Source organism: Phyllostomus hastatus, unplaced genomic scaffold (assembly GCF_019186645.2).
Source record: "Phyllostomus hastatus isolate PE091 unplaced genomic scaffold, TTU_PhHast_1.1 phas_contig_477, whole genome shotgun sequence".
NCBI classification, from domain to species: domain Eukaryota; kingdom Metazoa; phylum Chordata; class Mammalia; order Chiroptera; family Phyllostomidae; genus Phyllostomus; species Phyllostomus hastatus.
Genome location: NW_025333889.1, coordinates 308340 through 329498, shown reverse-complemented (window position 1 = coordinate 329498; position 21159 = coordinate 308340). Strand labels below are relative to the sequence as shown.

The following is a 21159-nucleotide window of genomic DNA, read 5'->3' as shown; positions in this document are numbered from 1 at the left end:
CGAGCGGGGAGTGGGTGGCGGTGTCACATTTCGGATCGCGGGTGGGGGTCGCGGAGATAGGGGGCCGTGGTCTGCCGCCAAGAGCGATCCGTCTCTACCGCAGCCCAGCCTCGCGTGGCCCTCGTTGCCCTTTCGCCATTGCCTCAGCGGCCGTGGGCGTGCAGCGGGCGGGGCTCAGACGGGGCTGGAGGGCACGGGCGGGGCGGAGGGAGCCCAGACTGGGGGAACCGCGCCCCGCCCTCAGAGTCGAGGCCCCGCCCAGGGCCTAGTCCAGGCCTCGCCCCGGACAGAGTCCAGCGCGGCGAGCCGAGGCCCCGCCCAGCGCGCCGAGTCTCTGCGGGTTCGCATTCGACTCCGCGGGTCCCACTCCGGTCCATCCACCAATCAGGGTTCAGAGCCGCGCGTCCGGACAAGCCAATCGGCCGCGCGTCCGCGGGGGCGGGGGCGGGACGCCGGGCGGGGGCGGGGGCGCGGCGCGGCCCGCGGGCAGTCGGGAGCGGGCGGAGCCGGCGCTGGACCGGGAGGCCGCGGAGGGCGGCGGCGCGGGCGGCCGGCGGGTGAGGACTTGGGGCCCGAGACCGGGGCGGTGGGTGGCGGAGGCCGAGGGCCTGTCGTGGCGGGCGTGGGGCTCGCGGCGGCCCGGGCTCTTCGTACGGCGCTTTAGCGGAGGGGTCCACGTCCGCGTTCGCGAGGCCTTCGAGGATGGCGGGCCCCGTGCGAGGCGGGCCGAGTGTGGGGAGCCCACCGCCTGAGGCCCACGGTGCCCCCGGAGGGTCCCGCGTGCGGCGCGTGGGTGGGCGTGTCGGGAATGCCCCTGGTGGAGGCTCCCGGGTGGATGAGGCGTGAAGGGCCCCGCGCGGCGGCCCCGGTGAGCGCGGCGGAGGCCTGCGCCCGGCCACAGGTGGCAGCTCCGGCTGGCGAGCGCCACGCCCTTCTCGGCCTCGCCTTACGTTGCATCTGGGAAGTGGGAGCCCGGAGTCAGGTGTTAACCCTTTCACTCCACGGAGGGCCGGGGGCGGGGGGGGCCTTGCAAAGAACGCCCCGGGTCGTGGGCCGGGGCCGCGGTCCCGCGCGCCGCACACACCCGCTTTCGTCTACCCCGGGGCTGGCCGGAGGCGGTGTGAGAGCCGAATTAGGAGGCGGCCTGTGGACCCGGCAGCGCCAACGCACGGCCTCGAGCGGGGGTGGAAAGACCTCCCGAGCGTGGCTTTTCTTGCCGTGCCAGCGTTGCTTCCGGCGGCGGCTCCAGCTGGCGGGGCGGGGGGCGGGGGGCGGGGGGCGGGGGCCCTGGGCACGGATCCCCCCGCTGCCGGCGGGAGGGAAGAGGTCGTTTGCCGTGGCGGCCTGGAAGGACCTTGGCTTGTAGGCCAAATACAGTTTTAATTTTCTGTGTCTGCTGCCTTTTCAAAAGTTTTTCTGAGTTCCTGCACACCAAAAGACAAAATTCTACATTGAGTTTTTGGAGCGCTTCTCGCCCGTTGTTTTGTGAGGTTTTGTCAAAGTCTGCAAAGGAGCCGGGGCCGGGTTTGCGGGGAGAGGCAGTGGGCTCAGGGCCGCGGGGCCTGGCCGCGCTCCCCTGGGCCGGGTCTTCGCTGCGCCTGGTGGCCGCCTCCTGCACGGCACGCGTGTGCCGGCTCGTTTCCTCTCGTTAACGTCCTTGGTAGCGGACTCCCAGGTTCCTCCTGCCAGTTCCGTCCCGAAGGGGAACTTTATGTGTTGTTCAGGTACCTCTGCCTCAGGTCCCTTGTTGGCAAAAGGGTCAGAAGCCACCTCGCAGCCTTGTTGTGCGGGCGAGGGCCAACAGAAGAGCTCAAAGCAGGAGTCCGGCAGAGAGTCGGAGCTTGTGAACGCTCGCCCTTCGCTTCTCGGGCGGAAGGTTCGTCGGAGTAGACAGCAGAGGGAGAGGAGTGGGCCCGAGCCAGCAGTTGCCCGGCGTGGGCGGAAGGATGGGCCCGGGCGGCGAAGCAAAGGTCGTGCGTGCGGGAACGCTGCTCTGCACGCTCTTTAACCCCGCAGAGCCGCGAGGAGCCCTGCCCTTCCTCCTCCTTCCCAGACTCCCGCTGCGGTCCCCCCTGCGCCTCTCTGCTCGGACAGGGACAGGCTTTCTTACTGCTGCCTCCCCTCTCGGGTCTGTTTGCATTTTTCCTTCACCCACTTTCTTACCAGCTCGCCAGTGGGTCCTGTGCTTCCGGCACACAGCATGGCGTAGGCATGCAGGAAAACCGCAGTCGCTCCCCGTCTTACCTTGGCAAGGGCTCCAGCGGGCGAGGGTTCCACGCAGTGTGCCATGAAAAAGCCCCGTGTTCGGCGGGTTTCTGGGAAGCAGTTACATTGGTGGAGATTCTGTAAACTGATCTTACCTTTTCGGAGAGCAATTAGTGGTATGTGATAAAGACTTTGATTTGGGAATCCCTGTTTTTTTTTAAGACTTTATTTACGTTTTAGGGAGGGAGGAAAAGAAACATTGCTTAGTTGCCTCTGGCACGCCCCCCAACCGAGGGCCCCCAACCCAGGGATGTGCCTTGTTCAGGAACTAAACCTGCGACTTTGTGGCTGGAAAGCTGGCGCTCAACCCACTGAGCCACAGCAGTCAGGACCGGAGTCCCAGTTTTTAAAACACACTCCTCCTGTATGCACACCCGGTGTGCTAGCGTGGTACAGTGCTCCGCAGCCAGTGAGCATGTTCTGGCAACCCTGTCCTGTCCTTCCCTCCCAACAGACGACGGGACCATTGTGATCCACGGAAATGTGTTAAAAAGCACGATTTAACCAAAAAGGCAAAGCAGCAGTGCGCACAGCAGCTGTGCTGCTGTGAAAACATGCGACGTGGACAAGGACCAGGAGGGAAGTCACAGTGATGTGAGTGGCTTTGGGGAGTCGAGATCACTCTCCCCTGAACTGGAGTTTGGTTTGTAGCGACTCTGAAGTTCCCAAGCAGAGAGGTGCTATGATGCCGGAGGGTGCCGTGGCGACTCTTTCTTCAGGCCTCCTCTCCCCAGCTCATCCTCCTTGCGGCTCCCCAGCTGTGGGCCGGGGGTAGGTGTGAGGTTGCAGCCCGAGCCCTTAGGTTGGGCTGGGACGCCCCTCGCTGCCCAGCAGCCCGCGTCTGTGCACACGCTGCTCAAGCCTGGGAACCCTCTCTGGGCCGGGCCAGCAGCGCCCCTTCCTGCACGGAACCTCGCACTTTCTGCTCTCGGGTCCGGCATGGGGAGGTGGTCCTGGCCACCTGCATAGTTGTCTCCCCTTCCAGACCTTTGTGTGCTTGTGCGTGGCCTCCAGAGTCCCTCAAATAAAGAGCAGACCGTGCACCATGGAACCAGGGTGGGGTTGAGACCACTTGCAGAGCTGGTCACAAAAATAGTACCAAACGTCTAAATAAAGGCCCAATACACTGCTAATATTAGACATTGAAATAAACGTGAGCTACGTATATGAGAAAGAGGAATACTAAAAACAAGGTGATTTTCTAAAGCACTCGTTCCCGTTCAGGGTCACGAGTGGCTGAAGCATCTCCCGGCAGCTCAGGGCACAAGGTGGGACCCACCCTGGACAGGACACCACCTATAAGAGGGCCGCCCACATTCCTAGGGGTGGGGAGGAGCCTGGAGTCCCCGGAGGAACCCCTGTGGCCACGGGAGACTGTGCACGATCCACACACTCCGCACAAACAGCGGTCCTGGAGGGTCGATGTTTTCTTCATCAACGTTGTAACGAAACGATGGTGAACAAAACGACGGGACTTGAGGGCCTGCTTGCTCCGTGTTCTCTGGTCCTCCTAAAAGAAGCAACCAAAAATATTTCACGGGAGGTGAATTTCCTTGCACAACGGAAATTTAAGCAGCTGCCTTAGTGCAGATGACGGGCTGCTGCTGTCTGCGGAGCCATGTGCTGGCTTTCCAGCCGAGCCAGGGAGGCGAGGCAGCCAAGTCTGGGCTGGGCGGGCGTCCTGCCTCAGTCACTGCTGAGTTATGGGTTCCGTAGCAGGCGGTCTTGTTTTCAGTGGACTTCACTTTTCAGAGCAGCTCTTAGTGCACAGCAAAACCGAGTGAAGTTACAGAGGTTTCCCACAAGAACCCTGTCCCCGCCCTGGCACAGCCTCCCTGGGTGTCAGCGTCCCCACAGAGGGGACATTTGTTAACCCACCTGCGTTGACAAGTCATCACTCAAAGACTTGCCAGACTTTTGAGCCAGATTTTTCCAACTTCAATATGAAAATATGTCTCAAGGTGTTTTTTTTTAATTCTTATTAAATGAGAGTGGTTGCATAGGAAATGGGCTTGTTGTAGGTAGCACCGAATGCCAGTAGTGGACATTGTGTCCAGCAACCGGAGATGTTTCTGGGAGTGGAGACCACAGAGCAGTTCAGTCGTGTGGAGGGAAAGCAGAAAAACGGACTGGGGCTGCGGAGCACCCCTGTGTCTGGCGGCGGCCTTGCTGCGTGTCCGGTCCAGCTCGTGTGCGCCGGCCTTCGTAACACCTGTGCCCCGGCCTTCGTAACACCTGTGCCCTGGCCTTCGTAACACCTGTGCGCCGGCCTTCGTAACACCTGTGCCCCGTCACACACAACAAAACAGAGCAGCCTCTGTTGAGTCGTCATTTGTGTGAGCAGTTCAGTGCGCGCCTTGTCCCGCTGTCAGGCTGCAGAAGAGGCCGCTGGACGAGCGACCTCACGTTGCTGCAGGAAGTGTCCGGTTGTGCTGCTTGTTCTAACACGGACAGACAGACAGACTCAGAGAACAGGCCGAGCTGCTATTCACAGCCTTGGGTTACACGTCAGCCTTCCAGGAAGGTCCCTGTTACCAAGCTTTCGTAAACTTAATGCTGGATGACTGTTGAATGGGTAGTTCGTGCCCCATCGCTGTTGCGTCACAGCAAACAGTTTTTCTTTGGAACACCAGAGCGGGGTCCCTCACAAGCTCATGAACCCTTAAGTGGCTGTGTCCTCCTCAGATGACCCTCCAGGACGAGCATCTCATGGCCTGAGTCTCAGCGCCAGCTCTGCAGATGCTCACGGTGGAGGAGGAAAACCAGGATGTCAGTTTGCTGCTGGGAAGGGGCTTGCTCCAGGCAGCTGTGCGTCATCAGTGTTTCGTGAACTAACAGAAGTCTTTTTCATTTGTCTAGTATGTCTTTCATTCTCCTGCAGATGAAACATTGTTAAAAATAAGCTCTTCTAAGTATATTTTTGTTGTAAAATAAACGGATACCGAAAAATCACATGAATCAAACTTACGTCTTAATGAATTACAAAGTGAATGCTGTCTCGGTCGAGCGGAGACCCCTCTCCTGTACCCTCACCCCGGGGCAGGCGCCGCCCACCACAGGGACCACAGCCCCGAGTTTTCTGTAACGGCCCCCGCGTTTGTTCTGCTAGCAGTCCTCACCCGAATGTGCCCTCTGGACACCGTGGGCTGGTCTCGCCATTTTCTTGGACGTGCGTGTTTAAACATGGTTTTCTTACAACAAGTAGGAGAGAAAGAACCTGAAGACATTTTTCCATCTAAAATTATTAAAAACAAATGTAAATGAGAATTATACAATGAAGTGAATAAGGGAAATGACTTCCGAAAGTGAGTTCTGGCCAGCCAGGTATGCTTTCAGAATTGTAGCTTTACTTAGAGGAGGAAGGGCCGTCTGGTGCCCCGAGTGACGCACCCCCAGCGAGTTCGAGGAGAGCCTACCCCTGGTGCCCGGGGTTCGCCGCTCCGCACGGGGTGCCTCCAGGGCGTGGCCCTTGTTCACATCCCCTCACGGCTGCACCGACAGCTCCGATTTCTGAGGTTGAAGTGGAGAAGCTGCGGTCATGGTTCTCAGAACCTGTGCATCTCAGGTTTGCTGTCAGTGGCGTGAAGACAGTGACCTCCGGGGCACTGTGCTGCTGTGACCGAGTCTCCTGTCTGGCCTCAGTGCCGTGATCACAGAGCGAGGCCGTCGGGTTCTTTGATGCCAGGGATGCTGAGTCACTGCTTAGCAAACATGGACAGTAAGGATTTAGTTCCTGTGTCAGGGCGCACGGCCTGGAGAGAGAATTCCGAAGATGACAGGGAACTGCTCACCTGACCCAAACGCGGGGCACAGGTAGCCAGTGCAGGAATGAGGGCGGGAGGTGCGCCGGGCAGAACGACGCGCTGCCGCCTCTTGGGCCCACACCGCCCTCGGGGCTTGGGCTTCCGTCCCTTCCGCCCGCTGGCTGGTCAGGCAGGCGTGCCCTCGGAAGGCCTTGCCCCGGGGGCAGGGCCAGTTGTCTCCGCAGGGCGGGGTTCGCGTGGACAGAGGGGCTGCCTGGCAGCTGGTTCCTGAGGACCAGCTTAATTCAAGACATAGTAAGCTCACGAGTTTGTCTTGAAAAAGAGGAAAGGGCTGGAGGACTCAGCAGTGCAGTTGGCATGCAACGGACTGGACCAAGAATTTAGTGAGATTAATTCTCCAAAACGTGTACTGCGAGCTCATGGGAGACTTTTTGAAGATGATTAAGTGAAAAGAAACCCTTTTGGCAGCAGCTGCATTCTTTCCTGATTAGACATCTGGTACTCGTTTTTACCATAACTGTGTTTTACAGTTAAATACTCTTCTTCAAGTTGACTTTCAAACGTATGTATATTTAAGAAGGAAATTTGCCATAAGTAGAAGATAACTATATAAATAAATACAATTCAGAGCAAGTCAGTCTTGTTAGATTCTAGCTGATACTGGCTTGGTCCAAAAGTCTGTTTAGTTTTTTCCATAAAATTAAAGACACATTTTTCATTTTCACCAGTAGCTATTGATTTGGATATTTTGAGTGTGTCGGCTCTCTCCCTCGTGGTATAACATTGATTGTTCTCAGTTAATGCCATGATTGGATTGCTGTCAGCTTCAGCTGGTCTGCCCAACTGTGGAGTATTGTCCAGCAAGACATCTCCAGCACGAAACTGCAAACCACTTCTAACACGTTCCATCAGTTACAGCACCTTCTCCATACACTGCACAAATCTTTTTCTTTTCTTTTTTTTTTTTCATTTCAGTTATATTTTTACCTTCCTTGAAATAATAAACCATAGCCCTGGCAGGTGTGGCTCAGTGGATTGAGCCCCAGCCTGGGAATCAAAGGGTCACCAGTTCGATTCCCAGTCAGGGCACATGCCTGGGTTGCAAGCCAGGTCCTCAGTAGGGGGCGTGTGAGGGGCAAACACACATTGATGTTTCTCTTCCCTCTCTTTCACCCTCCCTTCCCAAATAAATAAATAAATTTTTAAAAAAATAATAAAGCATAATGTGCTGAGAATGTTGTGTGTTCTGTACCGTCTTCAATATTAAAATGGCTACATAAAAAATTCACCAATTTTGATAAGTTTTTTCTAATGCACAATAATAGGACAGCTGCCACAATACCACCTAACACTGCTTCACATGAAGTTAAAGACAACTAAGAGCTACGAGAGCCATCTTAGGGAAAAAAACCAATGAACTTTTTGGCCAACCCAATACTTAGCCTGTTCTTTCCTTGTTACAAAAGTATGATTTGCCCTGTTCTCCTCGATAGCTTAAAACCAGACCTTCCCCGGGGCACAGTGTGGATGGAAAAGGGTGCCCAGTGCCCCTGCTCCTTGGCCCAGTCGGACCCTCAGTGTTGTCTTCTGATAGGTGGGTGGTGGGTGGTTATTGTGAGGGCAGGGTAAGGCGGTGCCTTCCAATGCCAGGTGTGTGGTCTGAGCAACGCACACCCAGGCTGCTCTCCTGCACCACCGGTGGCACCCACCCCAGCCTGTGAGACATGATCTAGAAAGACCCAGGAGTGCACAGCTGGCAGAGACAGGCCTGGCCATCTACCGTCCTTGGAATTTTCCGCACCCCATCAGCAGAAGTGAGGGGCCTGCTGAGGGCCACCTGACAGGCTGGTGCTGTGCCACCTGGGGCCCGTTACCTGTGCTGAGGGCATGGCCAGTACTTACAGTGTGGTCAGCACAGTGGGTACGTGGCAGGCGGAGCTGAGAAGAACCAGCCCCTCCAGCCTCTTGCCCCCAGGTGACGGCAAAGTGCCTGGTGTAGGCGGGTCCCTGGATTGGGACACTCGGATGCTACCCACCCTGCAGGAGCACCTGGGGAGTGCTGTTAGTAGGGTGCTTGTTACATGTTCTGTTCCACTGGCCAGACATGAGTAGAAAACGATCTTTTTCTTTAACTTCGTATTTTTATGAAATCTAACTTACAGAAGTTGCGAAAACCATGCAGAGAATTCCCGTGATCATTTTTTACACAGTTTTGGTGTCTAAGCAGGTGGTGATGATTCTCTGGGTTTTGTTTTGTTGTAGCAAATCCGTCACAGTTAGCTGGTGAAGAATGGGAGAGATAGAAGGAACCTACCGAGCACTGCAGACCCCAGGGGCACGCCTGGGCGCCCAGCCCCCAGCGGGAGTGAGCACCCTGGAGCCCAGGCAGGCCCCCTCGGTGGGGCCGGCGCGGACAGCGGCCGGAACGCAGGAGAAGTGCCTTCTCCTCCGAGTGAAGCTGCTGGACAGCTCTGTGGAGATGTTTGACGTTGAGGTAAGAAGTGTGATTTTTGGACATAGTTCCTTATATTTCCTTTTTTTTTAAAGGTTTTGTTATTTTTTTTTTTTAGAGAGGGGAAGGAAAGGAGAAAGGGAGAGAAACATCAGTGTGTGGCTGCCTCTTGCGCACCATCTACCAGCGACCTGGCCCGCAACCCAGGCACGTGCCTGCCCTGACTGGGAATCAGTCAGCGACCTTTTGGTTCGCAGGCCGGCGCTCAGTCCCCTGAGCCACACCAGCCAGGGCTAGTTCCTTACATTTTCTGAAAGTGAAGTACTACTGAATTTTTCAAACTGTAGGATGCACCGGACCATAAGACACGCCTAGGTTGTAGAGGAGGAAAAGAGGGGAAAAAATTTTGAAGCAAAAAATGTGGTAAAATGTTTAATAAATAACATAGGCCACTGCTCCCCCCCATAGTGAGTCAGGTAAGCTGTATTCGGACTATAAGATGCACCCCCCTTTTCCTCCCAAATTTTGGGGAGCGTGCGTCATAGCTTGAAAAATACGGTATCTCCCAAATTACATTTTGCCAGTTAGACTCTGTTTATTTATGAAGTGGACCCAGAGTGGCTTTGGTAACTGCTGATAAAATTTTTGCAGACGGTGAGTCTGCTCTCTCCTTTCCTTTGGAGAGCCAGATCCCCTGTCTTCCTGTTAGCATTCTGACCGTGTGGTGGCTGTGCTCACCTCTGGAGAGGCTGGCTGGTGCTGAAGAGCGCAGGCTGGGGCCTCGGGGCCTCCCGTCTGGGCCGCAGGCTGCCTGTGGGAGATGGGGTCTTTAAGGCTCACTGCGTGTCAGCTCCCTCATCTGAAACGTAGAGGCGACCCCAGTGCCCCCACCCCGGGCTCAAGGTGGCTGGGGGAGGACTGAGCATGTGCCGTCCGGTGCCCAGACGGTGGTGCTGCCCGGTCCGAGCGCAGAGCTGGCTTTTGCAGTGCAGCTGCGGTGGCACTCATGCCTGGCAAAGTCCCTGCTGTCACGTGAGCCAGGGCTGCGGGCACAGGCAGTCAGACGTGTGTGCACCGCTGCGTGCACACAGACCTTCTCAGCAACAGTTGTAGACCCATGTGATGCTCTAGAAAACCTTTTTCCTGGTTTCCTCATGACCTTCGAGTGAAATTTTTAAAACATTGTTTTCAAATGTAGTGGATAAGTACATTTTACGTTATTTTCACGTTGACCTACAGTAGTCCCTCTGCAAGCTCTTCTGCTGCAGTGTCACAACAGCGAGGACAAGAGAATGAACCTGGACTTCAGCAGGTTTATTTTGCCTGGGTTTTTCTGCCAAGAAGCCCAGATACTGCACCAAAAATAACGAAGGGTATCGAGCTGCGGGCCGGGTTGTGACGGGCCTGGGGGCACGGCCCTCTGGCTCTGGCAGCGCTGAGAGCAGAGCGCATGGCAGAGAAACGGGCGGCCGGGCGGGGGTGGGTGCTGGCCTCTCACTTGTAGCCTGGGCTCAGCATCTGAACTCGGGACCCTGAGTGACTCTTTTAAGGTCTTATTTAAGGAGAACATCTAGTCCCGTTTCCTCAGGGCACTGGTGACTGAAACTGGTGGGACCTGTCAGTCTGACTCTGCAGTCACCCCTGGGTGGCAAGGAAGGGAGTCTGGACAGGCAGCCTCGGGCCCTGGAGAGCTAGCGGCGGCTGTTGGTCCTGGGACAGCATTTCCCAGCTCACCAGGGCACCCTTCTGTGAACTAGGTTAAAGGTCTGGGAATGCACTGGGTTCCCAGTCTCTTCCAGGCAAATGTTCAGAAGAATTTCCACCACACAGCCATCCTACGCTAAACACACCCACTATGGTCTAGGCTTATAACACAGTCGAAATTTTTAGAAGATGCAAAGAAGGAGGGAAGAAAGGAAACAAAAGAATTGCACTAGGGTTTACTTTTAGCATGCCCTTTTTTTTCTTTCTTTCTTTTTTTTTTTTTTGTCCTGCTTAATGGCCTTTATCAACTCAAACTGGGCCGGAGAAAGAGAGGCACGAAAGGGCCGTAAGTAGGGTACAACCCATCTCTGAGGGGTCACTTTTACCAAGTACCTGGGTCATTGAGTAAATAAGGAAATTAAAGATGGCATCTTGTAAATGTTTCAAAATATTTAGAGCTTGGACAGATTTTAATAAATTAAGGTTATTGTTTATATTAGTCAGACACAACCATCATGTTTGTATTTTCGTATGCCTGAAGAGTTCCCAGAAATTACAGAGCCAAGTTGCTGTGCGTATCCTGAGGTGGATGCGGTACTTTTTAAGTTGCGGTTACCTGCTGATGAATACCTTTTAGGGGGAATTCAAGCTCAGTTTTTTTGTGAGTTAGCTGTATTCTGCTTCCCACTGCTCCATCCTCCCCAGCTGAATCCACTGGCTCTGCCAGGTAGCAAGCCACCCCACAGCTCAGTCACTTAAAGCAAACATTTGCTACTGTGTCTGCATGTTTCTTGGAGGTCTGGCTGGCTCTGAGGGGCCAGGTGGTCCAGGGTGGCCTTTTCACACATCTGTGGCCTGAGGGGAGCCCCCCTCCCTGCAGACGCCCTCTAGTGCCTGGAGGGGGGACGGATGGGACCTGCAAAGTCCCTTGGAATCTAGGCTTGGGATTTGTGGGTTGTCACTCCCACCAGGCCAGGTTTGACACCCCCAGGCCAGCTCCCAGGCCAGCCCTCCCTGGGTGGAGGCAGAGCCCCTGGGAGGGGCTGCCAAGGAAGCTGTGGCCTTTTGCGGTAGCCCCAGAAACTGTCACTAGTGGGCTGGGAACGCAGTTCTGGAGAGAAGGCATCTGTGCAGCTCAGTGCCTGGTGCCCTGGGCTTGGCCACTTTGCCAGGTGGTGGACAGGCCTCGTGGTCCTGCCCCAGAACTGCCTGCCCCGTGGCTCCCGTGGGGCGCAGCTCCAAATGCCCAAAAGATCCTAAGATCAAGTCTGGTCACCTGCCTGGGCCCCCTGTCCCTCTCCACTGTCACTCCCCCACGGGTCACATGTCTCCCCACTCCCCCACCTTTGTGTTTGGACAGAGAGACACAGACTACGGTGAAGTGACCGTTGCTGTTGGGTCAGTGGGACAGAGTGGGCATGCACCGCGGGCGCCGGCGCACCGAGCAGTGAGGTGCTGGCTGGGTGGGCCTCCGTGGGCCGAGTGAGGACACTCCTGTCCCAGCAGTGGCCCCTGGTCTCCTCCCGGAAGCAAGGCTTTGCGCGGCCCATGGCTGTACCGGCCGAGTTCGGGTAGGGCCCTTCTCCACGAGCGTGTGTTGAAAAGACAAAATCAGAAGTTAGATTTGGGTAACATGCTTTATCTAAGAGGGTTTGAGTTGTCCCTTCTTAGCGATGTTTTCTGACCTCAGGTTCCAGTGTTTGCTTTCGTTTGGGGCCACCCCCACCTGTCTCGTGTCTGCGTGTTTGGTGTGCTTTCCACTTGAGCCTTAAGCGGTGGAGTTTGTAAGCTTGCAGGGCTGGGTGCTGGCCGCCTTGGGAAGCCCTGGCTTCCCCCCACAGATGGTGACCAAACCCTGGCATTGTGGGGGGATGGCATAGAACTCCCTGCTTGATGTAGAAGGATTATACTTAAGGGACCTTTTTAACTCAGGGAAGAATTTGACATTTAGTTATTTTTGAAATGCCTATATTTTGCTTCAGTTGGAGACCTTCCTGTGGGGTCATGTCTGCCTTTCCATGCAGAGCCTGGGGCTGGCTGTCCCATGTTCATCCTCCGCATGAGGCAGCCCTGCTGGCTCCCACGTGTCGCTGCAGAAAGGCGAGCGCCGGAAGGCCCAGTGTTGTTCGTGGCTCCCATCTCCCCACACAGGCAGATGGACTTGTCTGCTGGGCAGGCCGCCACGCCGTGGCAGGGGTGTTGAGAGCCACACTGCCATCCACCCAGGGGTCACCGCATAGTCACTCTGCTCTCCCTCAAAAGGCGACGTTTGCACAGCCTTGGAACGGCCTCGTCCGTCGGCGGCGGGCAGGAGTGCGTCTCGCTCCGGCTCCCTCTCCAGCTGGGGCGCACGTACTGGTTCCCCGCCTGCCGCCGTTGGCGAGGGCGGCTCTGGGCTGGAAGCCAGAGTCGGTGTTAACAGTGGACGTTCAAGGGTCCGGTCAGCCTGAAAACGTTTAATAGCTTTCTGGAGGTGCAGTTCACCTGCCGCGAGATCCTCTCGTTTCAAGTGTGCAATTCGGCGTCTTCAGCGTGTTCCCAGGTGTGTGCCCCCATCACCACAGCCAGTGTGAGGATATTTGCATCGGGCCCCAGAGACCCCACACCTGTTGCCTGTCACTGGGCTGCCCTCCGTCCCCTCTGTCTCAGCTCTGAGCAAGCAAACATCTACTGTGCGTGTGTAAATGTCCCTGTTCTGCACATGGTGTGCGAGTGCATTGTGTGTGGCTTTTGTGACTGGCCTCTCTGTGCCCCGAGTCTCAGAGGGTCCTCCCCCTCTGGCGTGTCGGTGCTTCGTCCTCGTGGCTGAGGGACATCCCATTGTGCACACGGGCCGCAGTCCGTTTCTCTGCCGTCAGCCGACAAGTGTCCCACCTTCCGGCAGTCGGGGTTGGTGCCACAAGTACTGGCGTGCAAGTGCTTGTCCACCTGGAGTCCTGGGGCCGGACCTGCTGGGTCACTCGGTGACTCTGGGCTTCGTTGTCCAAGTCGGCTGTGTCGTGCCCCCCCGACAGTGCTTTGCGTCTCTGCACGTGCTCACTGCTCATGCCCACGGTCTGCCTTTCTCATCCCAGCCACTCCAGTGGGCGTGCAGTGGCCTCTCACTGTGGTTCGAGATGGGATTTTTACCCGTTTTCCTTAATGGCTAAAGAAGGAATATTTTGAGCCAAAAATATTGGACCACAAAGAAGTTCCGTTTAGGGGTGGGTCCTTGGCTAGATTGTGCGTAGCGGTGATGTGGCCCTTTGCGAGCCAGTTACACCTGGGCATGAGTGGTCCCCGCCTCTCCGGACTGTGAGGACCCCAGGGAAGCACAGCGGAAGGCTGGGGAGGCAAAGCTGGCAGAGCGTGGACACCTGCTTGCAATATTCTTAAGAACGTGTCCGAGTTTCATTTAGATTCATGTAGATGTACAGACCTGGAACCTTGCACTGACACTGTGTTGCAGTCAGCATTGACCTCATTTGTGAGTGACAGCTCCCCCTGTCCGTGACTCCTCTCGTCCATGTGTGCTCACTGCGGCCGGGAGCCTGTGTGGTGAGAGGTGCTTCGGGCTCTTCTCGCAACCTCGGGTCACACTGCAGAGCCTCGCAGGGGAGGGGCCCTTGCTGTGGGGCTGTGGGTGCGTGCAGGCAGGGGCACGCTGTGGGGCGTCATGTTTCGAGTGGTGTTTGACACTTATCGATGGGATTTTAAGCTGCCAAAGGTCATCCAATAGCCAGTGTTTTTATCTAGTGAAGTCTTGATTTGTTTTCAGTTGATTAAATGAATTTCATGGTTTTGAAAATAGAAATCTGGGCAGTCTTTCTTCTGAGCCATGAAAGAAGCCTCGAGGAAGCCACGTGTCACTCGCCCTGGCCCGTGTGCAGCGCCCCGGAGCAGAAACACCGCAGCTGCAGCCCATCGGGTGTGCGCAGTGCCAAGGCCACCTGCTGCCGTGGGGGGCCTCCCCCTCGGCCAGAGGGCGAGGTGTCTAGAGCCATTCGGCCTTCAGTGATCACCAGGGTCAGGGCTTGGTGCGCGTTGTAGCGTTTCTATTACGGGAAGTGGGTTCGGTGGGAAAAGGGGTGTTTGGTGATTAAAAGAACAGTCTGGGACCTCGCCCCAGGCAGGAGCACCCATTCCCTCGCTTCTGTTCATGTTTGCTCGTGTTCCCCTTTTCCTTAAAAAACTCAACGTTTCATTAAAGTCCTAGAGGAGAACGTAGACAGGAAAATCTGACATTTCACACAGAAATTTTTTTACTGACATGTCCCCTAGAGCAAGCGACATAAAGGAAAGAATAAACAAATGGGACCTCATCAAAATAAAAAGCTTCTGCACAGCGAAAGAAAACAGTATCAAAATAAAAAGAGAACCAACTGTATGGGAAAACATATTTGCCAATGATACCTCAGACAAGGGTTTAATCTCCAAAATATAGAAAGAACTTACAAGACTGCACTCTAAGAAGACAAGGAATCCAATTAAAAAGTGGGCAAAGGACTTGAACAGACACTTCTCCAAGGAGGACATACAGAGGATCCAGAGACACATGAAAAGATGCTCAGTATTAGCAGCTATCAGAGATATGCAAACTAAAACCACAATGAGATACCACTTCACACCGGTCAGAATGGCCGTCATAAACAAAGCAACAAACAACAAGTGTTGGAGAGGTTGTGGAGAAAAGGGGTCCCTAGTGCACTGCTGGTGGGACTGCAGACTGGGGCAGCCACTGTGGAAAGCAGTATGGGACTTCCTCAGAAAACTAAAAATGGATCTGCCTTTTGACCCTGCGATTCCACTGTTGGGACTTTATCCTAAGAACCCTGAAACACCAATCCAAAAGAACCTATGCACCCCAGTGTTCATAGCAGCACAATTTACAATAGCTAGATGCTGGAAGCAACCAAGACGCCCATCTGTGAATGAATGGATCAAAAAACTATGGTCCATTTACACAATGGAATTCTATGCAGCAGAGAGAAAGAAGGAGCTCCTACCCTTTGCGACAGCTTGGATGGAACTGGAGAGCGTTATGCTTAGCGAAACAAGCCAGGCAGTGAAGAACAAATACCATATGATCTCACCTGTAACAGGAACCTAATCAACAAAACAAAGAAACAAGTAAAATATAACGAAAGACACTGAAATAGAGGACAGGTTGACACTGACCACAGGGGAGAGAAGAGGGAATTTCAGGGGAGAATGGGAAGGGTTTACAGGAAGAAATTTAAAGGACACATGGACAAAACTGGGGGGAGGGTGGTAATGGGAGGGAGGTGGGGAGGGATGGGTGGGTGGGCTGGATTGGGAGTAAAAGCGAGAAAACTGTACTTGAACAATGATTAAAATAAAAAAAATCTTAAGAAAAAAGTATAGGGATGTTAAAAAAACTCAACATTTTTTAAAATATTTCATTTATTTTTAGAGAGAGGGGAAGGGTGAGAGAGAAACTTTGATCATTTGCCGTTGGTGTACGTCCCCACTGGGAACCAAACCCGCAACCCAGGCCTGTGCCCTGACTGGGAATCGAACCGCAACTGTGTGCTTTGTGGGTCAGCACCCTGCCCACTGAGCCACGCGGGTCAGAGCGAAGTACTGGACCGTCTTAGAGTGGGCTTTCCTTCTTCCTGCCTGTAAGAGTAGGAAGGCTGCAGCTCCAGTTTGTGCCAGGCCGGAGGACACACTCAGCTGTGGGTTCCACGCGAGGAGACTGCACGTTGCTATTCCAGTAGAAACTTTGTTTTCTTTCTGGCCAGGAAAAAATAGTCAAAATTCCAGAAAGTATCAGAGCCAGATGTTTGTCATTGCTCCCACATGGACATCCTAAATAAGGCAGTGAACCGCCTTGGAGCTCATTTTAGTCCTGCCTTGAGAGAAGAAGCCAGTAATTCAGCATCTGGGGCTTGGGGATAATGTGGGCTTTCTCCAGAAGTGCTGTGTGTGGCTGGTGTACACAGCTATTATGTGACTCTGCCCTGCTCTTTGAAACCTGTTATTTTGTCCTGGGCACCTGATCTGGTTCTTTGACCCTGATGCCCAGGAAATGTGGCACAAGGCAGAGATGGGGACGTTGTTATTCTTAGTTACCCGGTTGTGGTACCAGGGATCCCACTGCCCACACCCCCACCCCAGCCCCACAAGCACACACAGACGCACATGCACACCTGCAGTGGGTGTGCACAGTCCGTGTTAGGGGACACCATGACGAGGAAGCTCTGCTGGCAGCAGGAAAAGAATAGGGAAGCACCATCCTGCCGATCTCCATGCCAGTAAAAACCCCACGGCCACGTGGCGAGGAAGTTATTTCAGTGTCTCCTTGGAGCGGCCCTGCAAGCAGTCAGGTCTCCTGATGAGAGTGGCATCAGGCAGGTTTAGAAGCTGGGGGCACAGAGGTCAGCAGGATAGACAGTGAGCTTGACAGTGACCAAGGAGAGAAGTCACACAGGGAGGGGAGGGGGCAGGGCGGGGAAGCCAGTGCACCTAGGTAGGAAGGAAGGCAGAGTGGACCTCTTCTCAGGAAGAGTGTTTGTGGGCAGAAATGCACCGAGGTCATGGCGACTTTGGCCCCGAGCCAGGCCAGGGACATGGGTGGACAGGAGTGGCAGCACCATGAGGTCCTGGGGGCAGTGTTTGGAAGCTGCAGCTCGCAGGGTTCTCGAGTGGAGGAGTTGGGGGGTCTGGGCTGTCGTGCACTCGGGCAGGGTGGCCTTGGCCGTGACCTCCCACAGGTGCAGCGTTGCCCCGAGACTGCCCCCGCCGCCACGCTGAGCCCCAGCACAGGAGGAGCCACACGTTGGCCAAGCAGGAGCTTTGAGACTCTCCTCAGTCCTTGACCGCCAACTGATGAGGGGCTTTTATTTTTAGAGAGTGCGGCTGGTTGTTAAAGAAAACCATGAAAAACAACTGCAGGTGCCGCCAGACTGTTGCTCCCGGCTTGTGTCGGGCTCGGTCCTTCTCAGGACACGTCTACCACCGTGGCCAGGGGCCCCCGGCCCTTCTGAGGGCTCCCTGCCGGCCCACCGTGGAAGCCAGAGAGGGGCGCTCGTGGCCCGCGCTCACGCCCAGACTCCCACCACCGTTCACTGAGAAATCCAAACATCGTTCTCCAGCGTGAATCCAGCGTCTCTGGTGATGAAAACTGCGCTCTTTCTCCGTGCTCGCTCTTGGACACTCGGTGTTTCTGCGCGAGCACACTTCTGTCTGGTTCTTCACAGCATGTGGCTGTGGGGGTGTTCGAAACTGGTGAAGTCAGATTTTTGTAGCAGAAGAAAACTTTTTTCTCTATTAAAGTAATTTTCAGTTGTGACAACTCAAAATGACTGTCAGGTCCTAGACACTGCTGTTCTTCTGGAAAATAGGTTGGGACACGCATGTTAAAAATCCAGAGCGAGCTCTTTTAAATCAAACTCATATTAAATCAGGGACAGTTGGCTCCGTAACTGTTTGCTTCTGGCTTTAACTTACATCAGTCTTACATCTTTTAAAACCACACAAAATCATGGAAACATGCCCTGAATGTTGTTATTAAGGCAGATTATATTATGAAGTAAAACAAACACTAACATCACATGAAACTGAACTTGTTGGCGTCTTCACGTGAAGAACAGAAATAGGTGCCTTGGGAGAGTCCAGCGGAGCCTTGCTGAGGCCACGGCTCAAGCCCCGGGTCCCCCTAAGTCCCTGTGTAGCAGAGCCTGGTCGGGCAGAACTGAGAGCAGCAGAGGAGGGCAGGCTTGTTTTGGAAATTTGTTGCTATAAAATTCTAAAAAAGAACCACATTTTTTTATTGCTATAAATTGTCTGCAGTTCAGAAATTAATGCTGTAGCCCTGGCTGGTGTAACTCAGTGGACTGAGCACAAGTCTGTGAAGCAAAGGGTCACCAGTTCGATTCCCAGTCAGGGCACATGCCTGGGTTGCAGGGCCAGGTCCCCAACAAGGGGCACATGAGAGGCAACTGCACATTGATGTTTCTCTCCCTCTCTTCCTCCCTCCCTTCCTCTCTCCAAAATAAAGAAATAAAATCTTTTTTAAAAATTATAAAATTAATACATGCTCACAGTAAAACAGTTCAGTCAGCAGAAAGGAGCCCAGAGGGAGAAAGTAAAGGTAGGTGCTCTCCTGCCCCAGCAGTAACCTCTTCTACGCGTTTACTTCTCGGACCTTTTTCCAGGCCTCTGCACGCACCCGCGTGAGCGCCCGTGCACTGGCCAACCCGCTGCTTCTCTGCGCTCGAGCACTTGAGACTGAGAACGTGCAAGCGGGGACCCGAAAGAAACCGCACAGGATTTATTTACAAAAACCGTGTGTGTGTTCCTCCGTGGGTGAACTGCAGTCACCTCCAGAGCACCCTCCATCAGGTGCACGACACCCGTCGAGACGTTTTTTCACGGCCCAAGTGTTCGAACTCGTCGATGTTGATGCCTTTGAGTGCTTCTGCCACTCTTCGCCTCACCTCTTCCCCAGCGGCAAAACGTTTCCCTTTGAGGACTTTTTTATTCAGGGAGACAAAAGAAGAGTTGCTGAGGAGAGATCAGGGGAACGGGGGTGCAGGGCACAGGGGTCGTGCCGTGTTTGGTCTGAAACTGCCGAGCACTCAGTGTGGTGTGGGCAGGTGTGCTCGTGAGTCGCCGTCATGAAATGGGCAAACACGTTGAAGGAGTCTTCCAAAAAATTCACTGAAGCCAAACGCAGCCTCTCACAACAACGTTAGCTGATGCACTGAAACAGATGGGCTCCTGAAACGCTCACACAGTGGGGGAGCCTGTCCCACAAGGGCCCGCCCTCCGGGAGATAATTCCGGGGTTTTTAGGTGCCCCCTCCGACGGGAGCTCCCGTGGTTGAGGGGTCTGTGTCTCCTGCCCCTTCTGCCTCCTCCTCCTCCTGTGGGCGTGGACACTGTGCTGGTTGGTGTGGCTGTTCATTCTCGTGTCCTGGTGGGCACAGCACTGTCTTCCTCCTGCGAAATGCACTTTTTGTTGTCTCAGTGCCTTTTGGGCCTAAAGTTGACCGTGTGTTCTGTAAAGTCAGGTTTCCTGCTCCTGTCTGTCTGCTGCGTACCTGGGGCTCCCGTGTCGTTTGTTTTTCACCTTCCTGAACCCCGTGCCACAGTGTGCTGCTCACACACCGCCTCAGCCATCCCCGCGTGTTCACCGCCTCCCGTGTGCTCCTCAGTGGCATCTTGCACGTCACTATTGGATTCTGTCCTCACTGCAAGCATGATTATTAGTGTTGTTTTATACTTGAGAAAATTAAGGTCCAGGGAGTTTTAGAAACTTACCTAGTACTGGAAGTTCCAGCCAGGACAATTAGGAAGAAGAAAAAAATAAGAAAAGTGAAACAAAAGACATCCAGATTGGAAAGGAAGAAATGAAACTATCTCTATAGATGACATTATTGTTTATTTTTCTAAATAAAGATTTTGTTTGTTTACTTTTTAGAAAGAGGGGTAGGGAGGGAGAAGGAGAGGGAAAGAAACATGCATGAGAGAAACATCGATCACTTGCCTCTTGCAATGCCCCCAACTGGGGACCTGCTCCGGGACCCAGGCATGTGCCCTGACTGGGAATTGGTGTGGTAACTTTTCACAGGCTGGCACTCAATCCACTGAGCCACACCAGCAGGGGCGAAGGTTTATTTATTATTTTATTTGCTGTTAGAGGAAAAGGGGCGGAGAAAGAAAGGGGGAGAAACAGTGATATGGGAGAGGAACACTGGGGACCTGGCCTGCAACCCAGGCCTGTGCCCTGACTGGGAATCAAACCTGCGACCTTTGGTTCCCAGGACGGCACTCAGTCCACTGAGCCACACCAGCCAAGGCAACATTATTGTTTAATAGAAAATCCTAAGGAATCTACAAAAAAAAACCCCAAAAAACCCACAAATACAACTAAGGAATTCTGCAAGAGTGCAGGACACGAGATTAGTATACAAACCTCTTTTGTATTTCTACACACTAGCAATGAGCAATCCCAAAATAAATGAAGAAAACAGCTCACCCTGGGTGGGCGGCTCAGTTGGCTGGAGCACCGTATCGAGCACCAAAAGTGTGCGAATGGGATGCCACAGATGGGTGTTTCTCACTTCAGTGTTTGTCTTTTTCTCTGTCTCATGCTCCAATCCTGTGTTTTTTGAAAAATGTGAATTTTAAAGAGGATTTTTAAATGCCAGGACCAAGTATCAGAAGAAACTGAGTTTCCTCCTTCAATAAATAAAAGAAAAAAATCAATTGAAACATATCCTCGGGTAAGGATTTAAAAAAGAGGGAAGAAAACAGTTCCATTTACAATGGCATCAAGAAAAGAATAAAGTACTTAGGGAATGAATTTAACAAAAGAACCTCAAAATTGTACACTTCTTGGTAGTCAACTACTAATTTCTTGAAGGGGAAATCTGTAGTTATAAACCATACAAAGAGTTTTGAATAGCCAATTAGTCTCCTGCATTGAACTATTCATAGAGAAAAGATTACGAAGATGATAACCCAGAAAGGCCTGTTCTCCTTCCCAGTGTAATTATAAAAATAATTGAAAATTCCCAAGCGCAGTGAAAGTGATGTTTGTTTACAGCATCAGATTGCCATCCCTTTTGTACTGCCCACCCATTTTTTTAAAACTTCGGTTTTACTTGTATAGGGTTTTCTGTTGAGTCCAGCTACAAAAACATGTACTGTTCTTTACATTGTAATTTCTGACCTAAACACGAAACACAACAACATACGTGAAATCCTGAAGTAATTGGCTCTCCGTTCCGTTCTGCATTTACGTTTGGCCTGACCCCTGGGAATCCTGCTTGTGATAGAACCAAAGGGGACATTTTCTCTGAGAAGCTCTAATAACTCAGGACAGGGGGCTACACGCTACTAAAAATGAACTTGATGAATCTCATCCTGTGTTTTTTGAAAAATGTGAATTTTAAATATTTTTAAACGCCAGAACCAAGTATCAGAAGAAACTGAGTTGCCTCCTTCGATAAATACCTACAGATTA

At 53.5% G+C, this 21159-nt stretch overlaps 1 protein-coding gene across 2 annotated transcripts in view; it reads left to right on the top strand.

Moving 5' to 3' along the window:
• Positions 1 to 497: 497 nt before the first annotated feature.
• Positions 498 to 21159, top strand: part of FARP2 (FERM, ARH/RhoGEF and pleckstrin domain protein 2) — an 81872-nt gene continuing 61210 nt past the window's right edge. For both annotated transcript variants that reach the window (XM_045845661.1, XM_045845660.1), the window contains exons 1-2: positions 498 to 557; positions 8292 to 8523. In XM_045845661.1, the coding sequence (XP_045701617.1) occupies positions 8320 to 8523 (204 nt within the window). In that variant the 5' untranslated portion in view covers positions 498 to 557; positions 8292 to 8319. The remainder of the gene's footprint in view (positions 558 to 8291; positions 8524 to 21159) is intronic.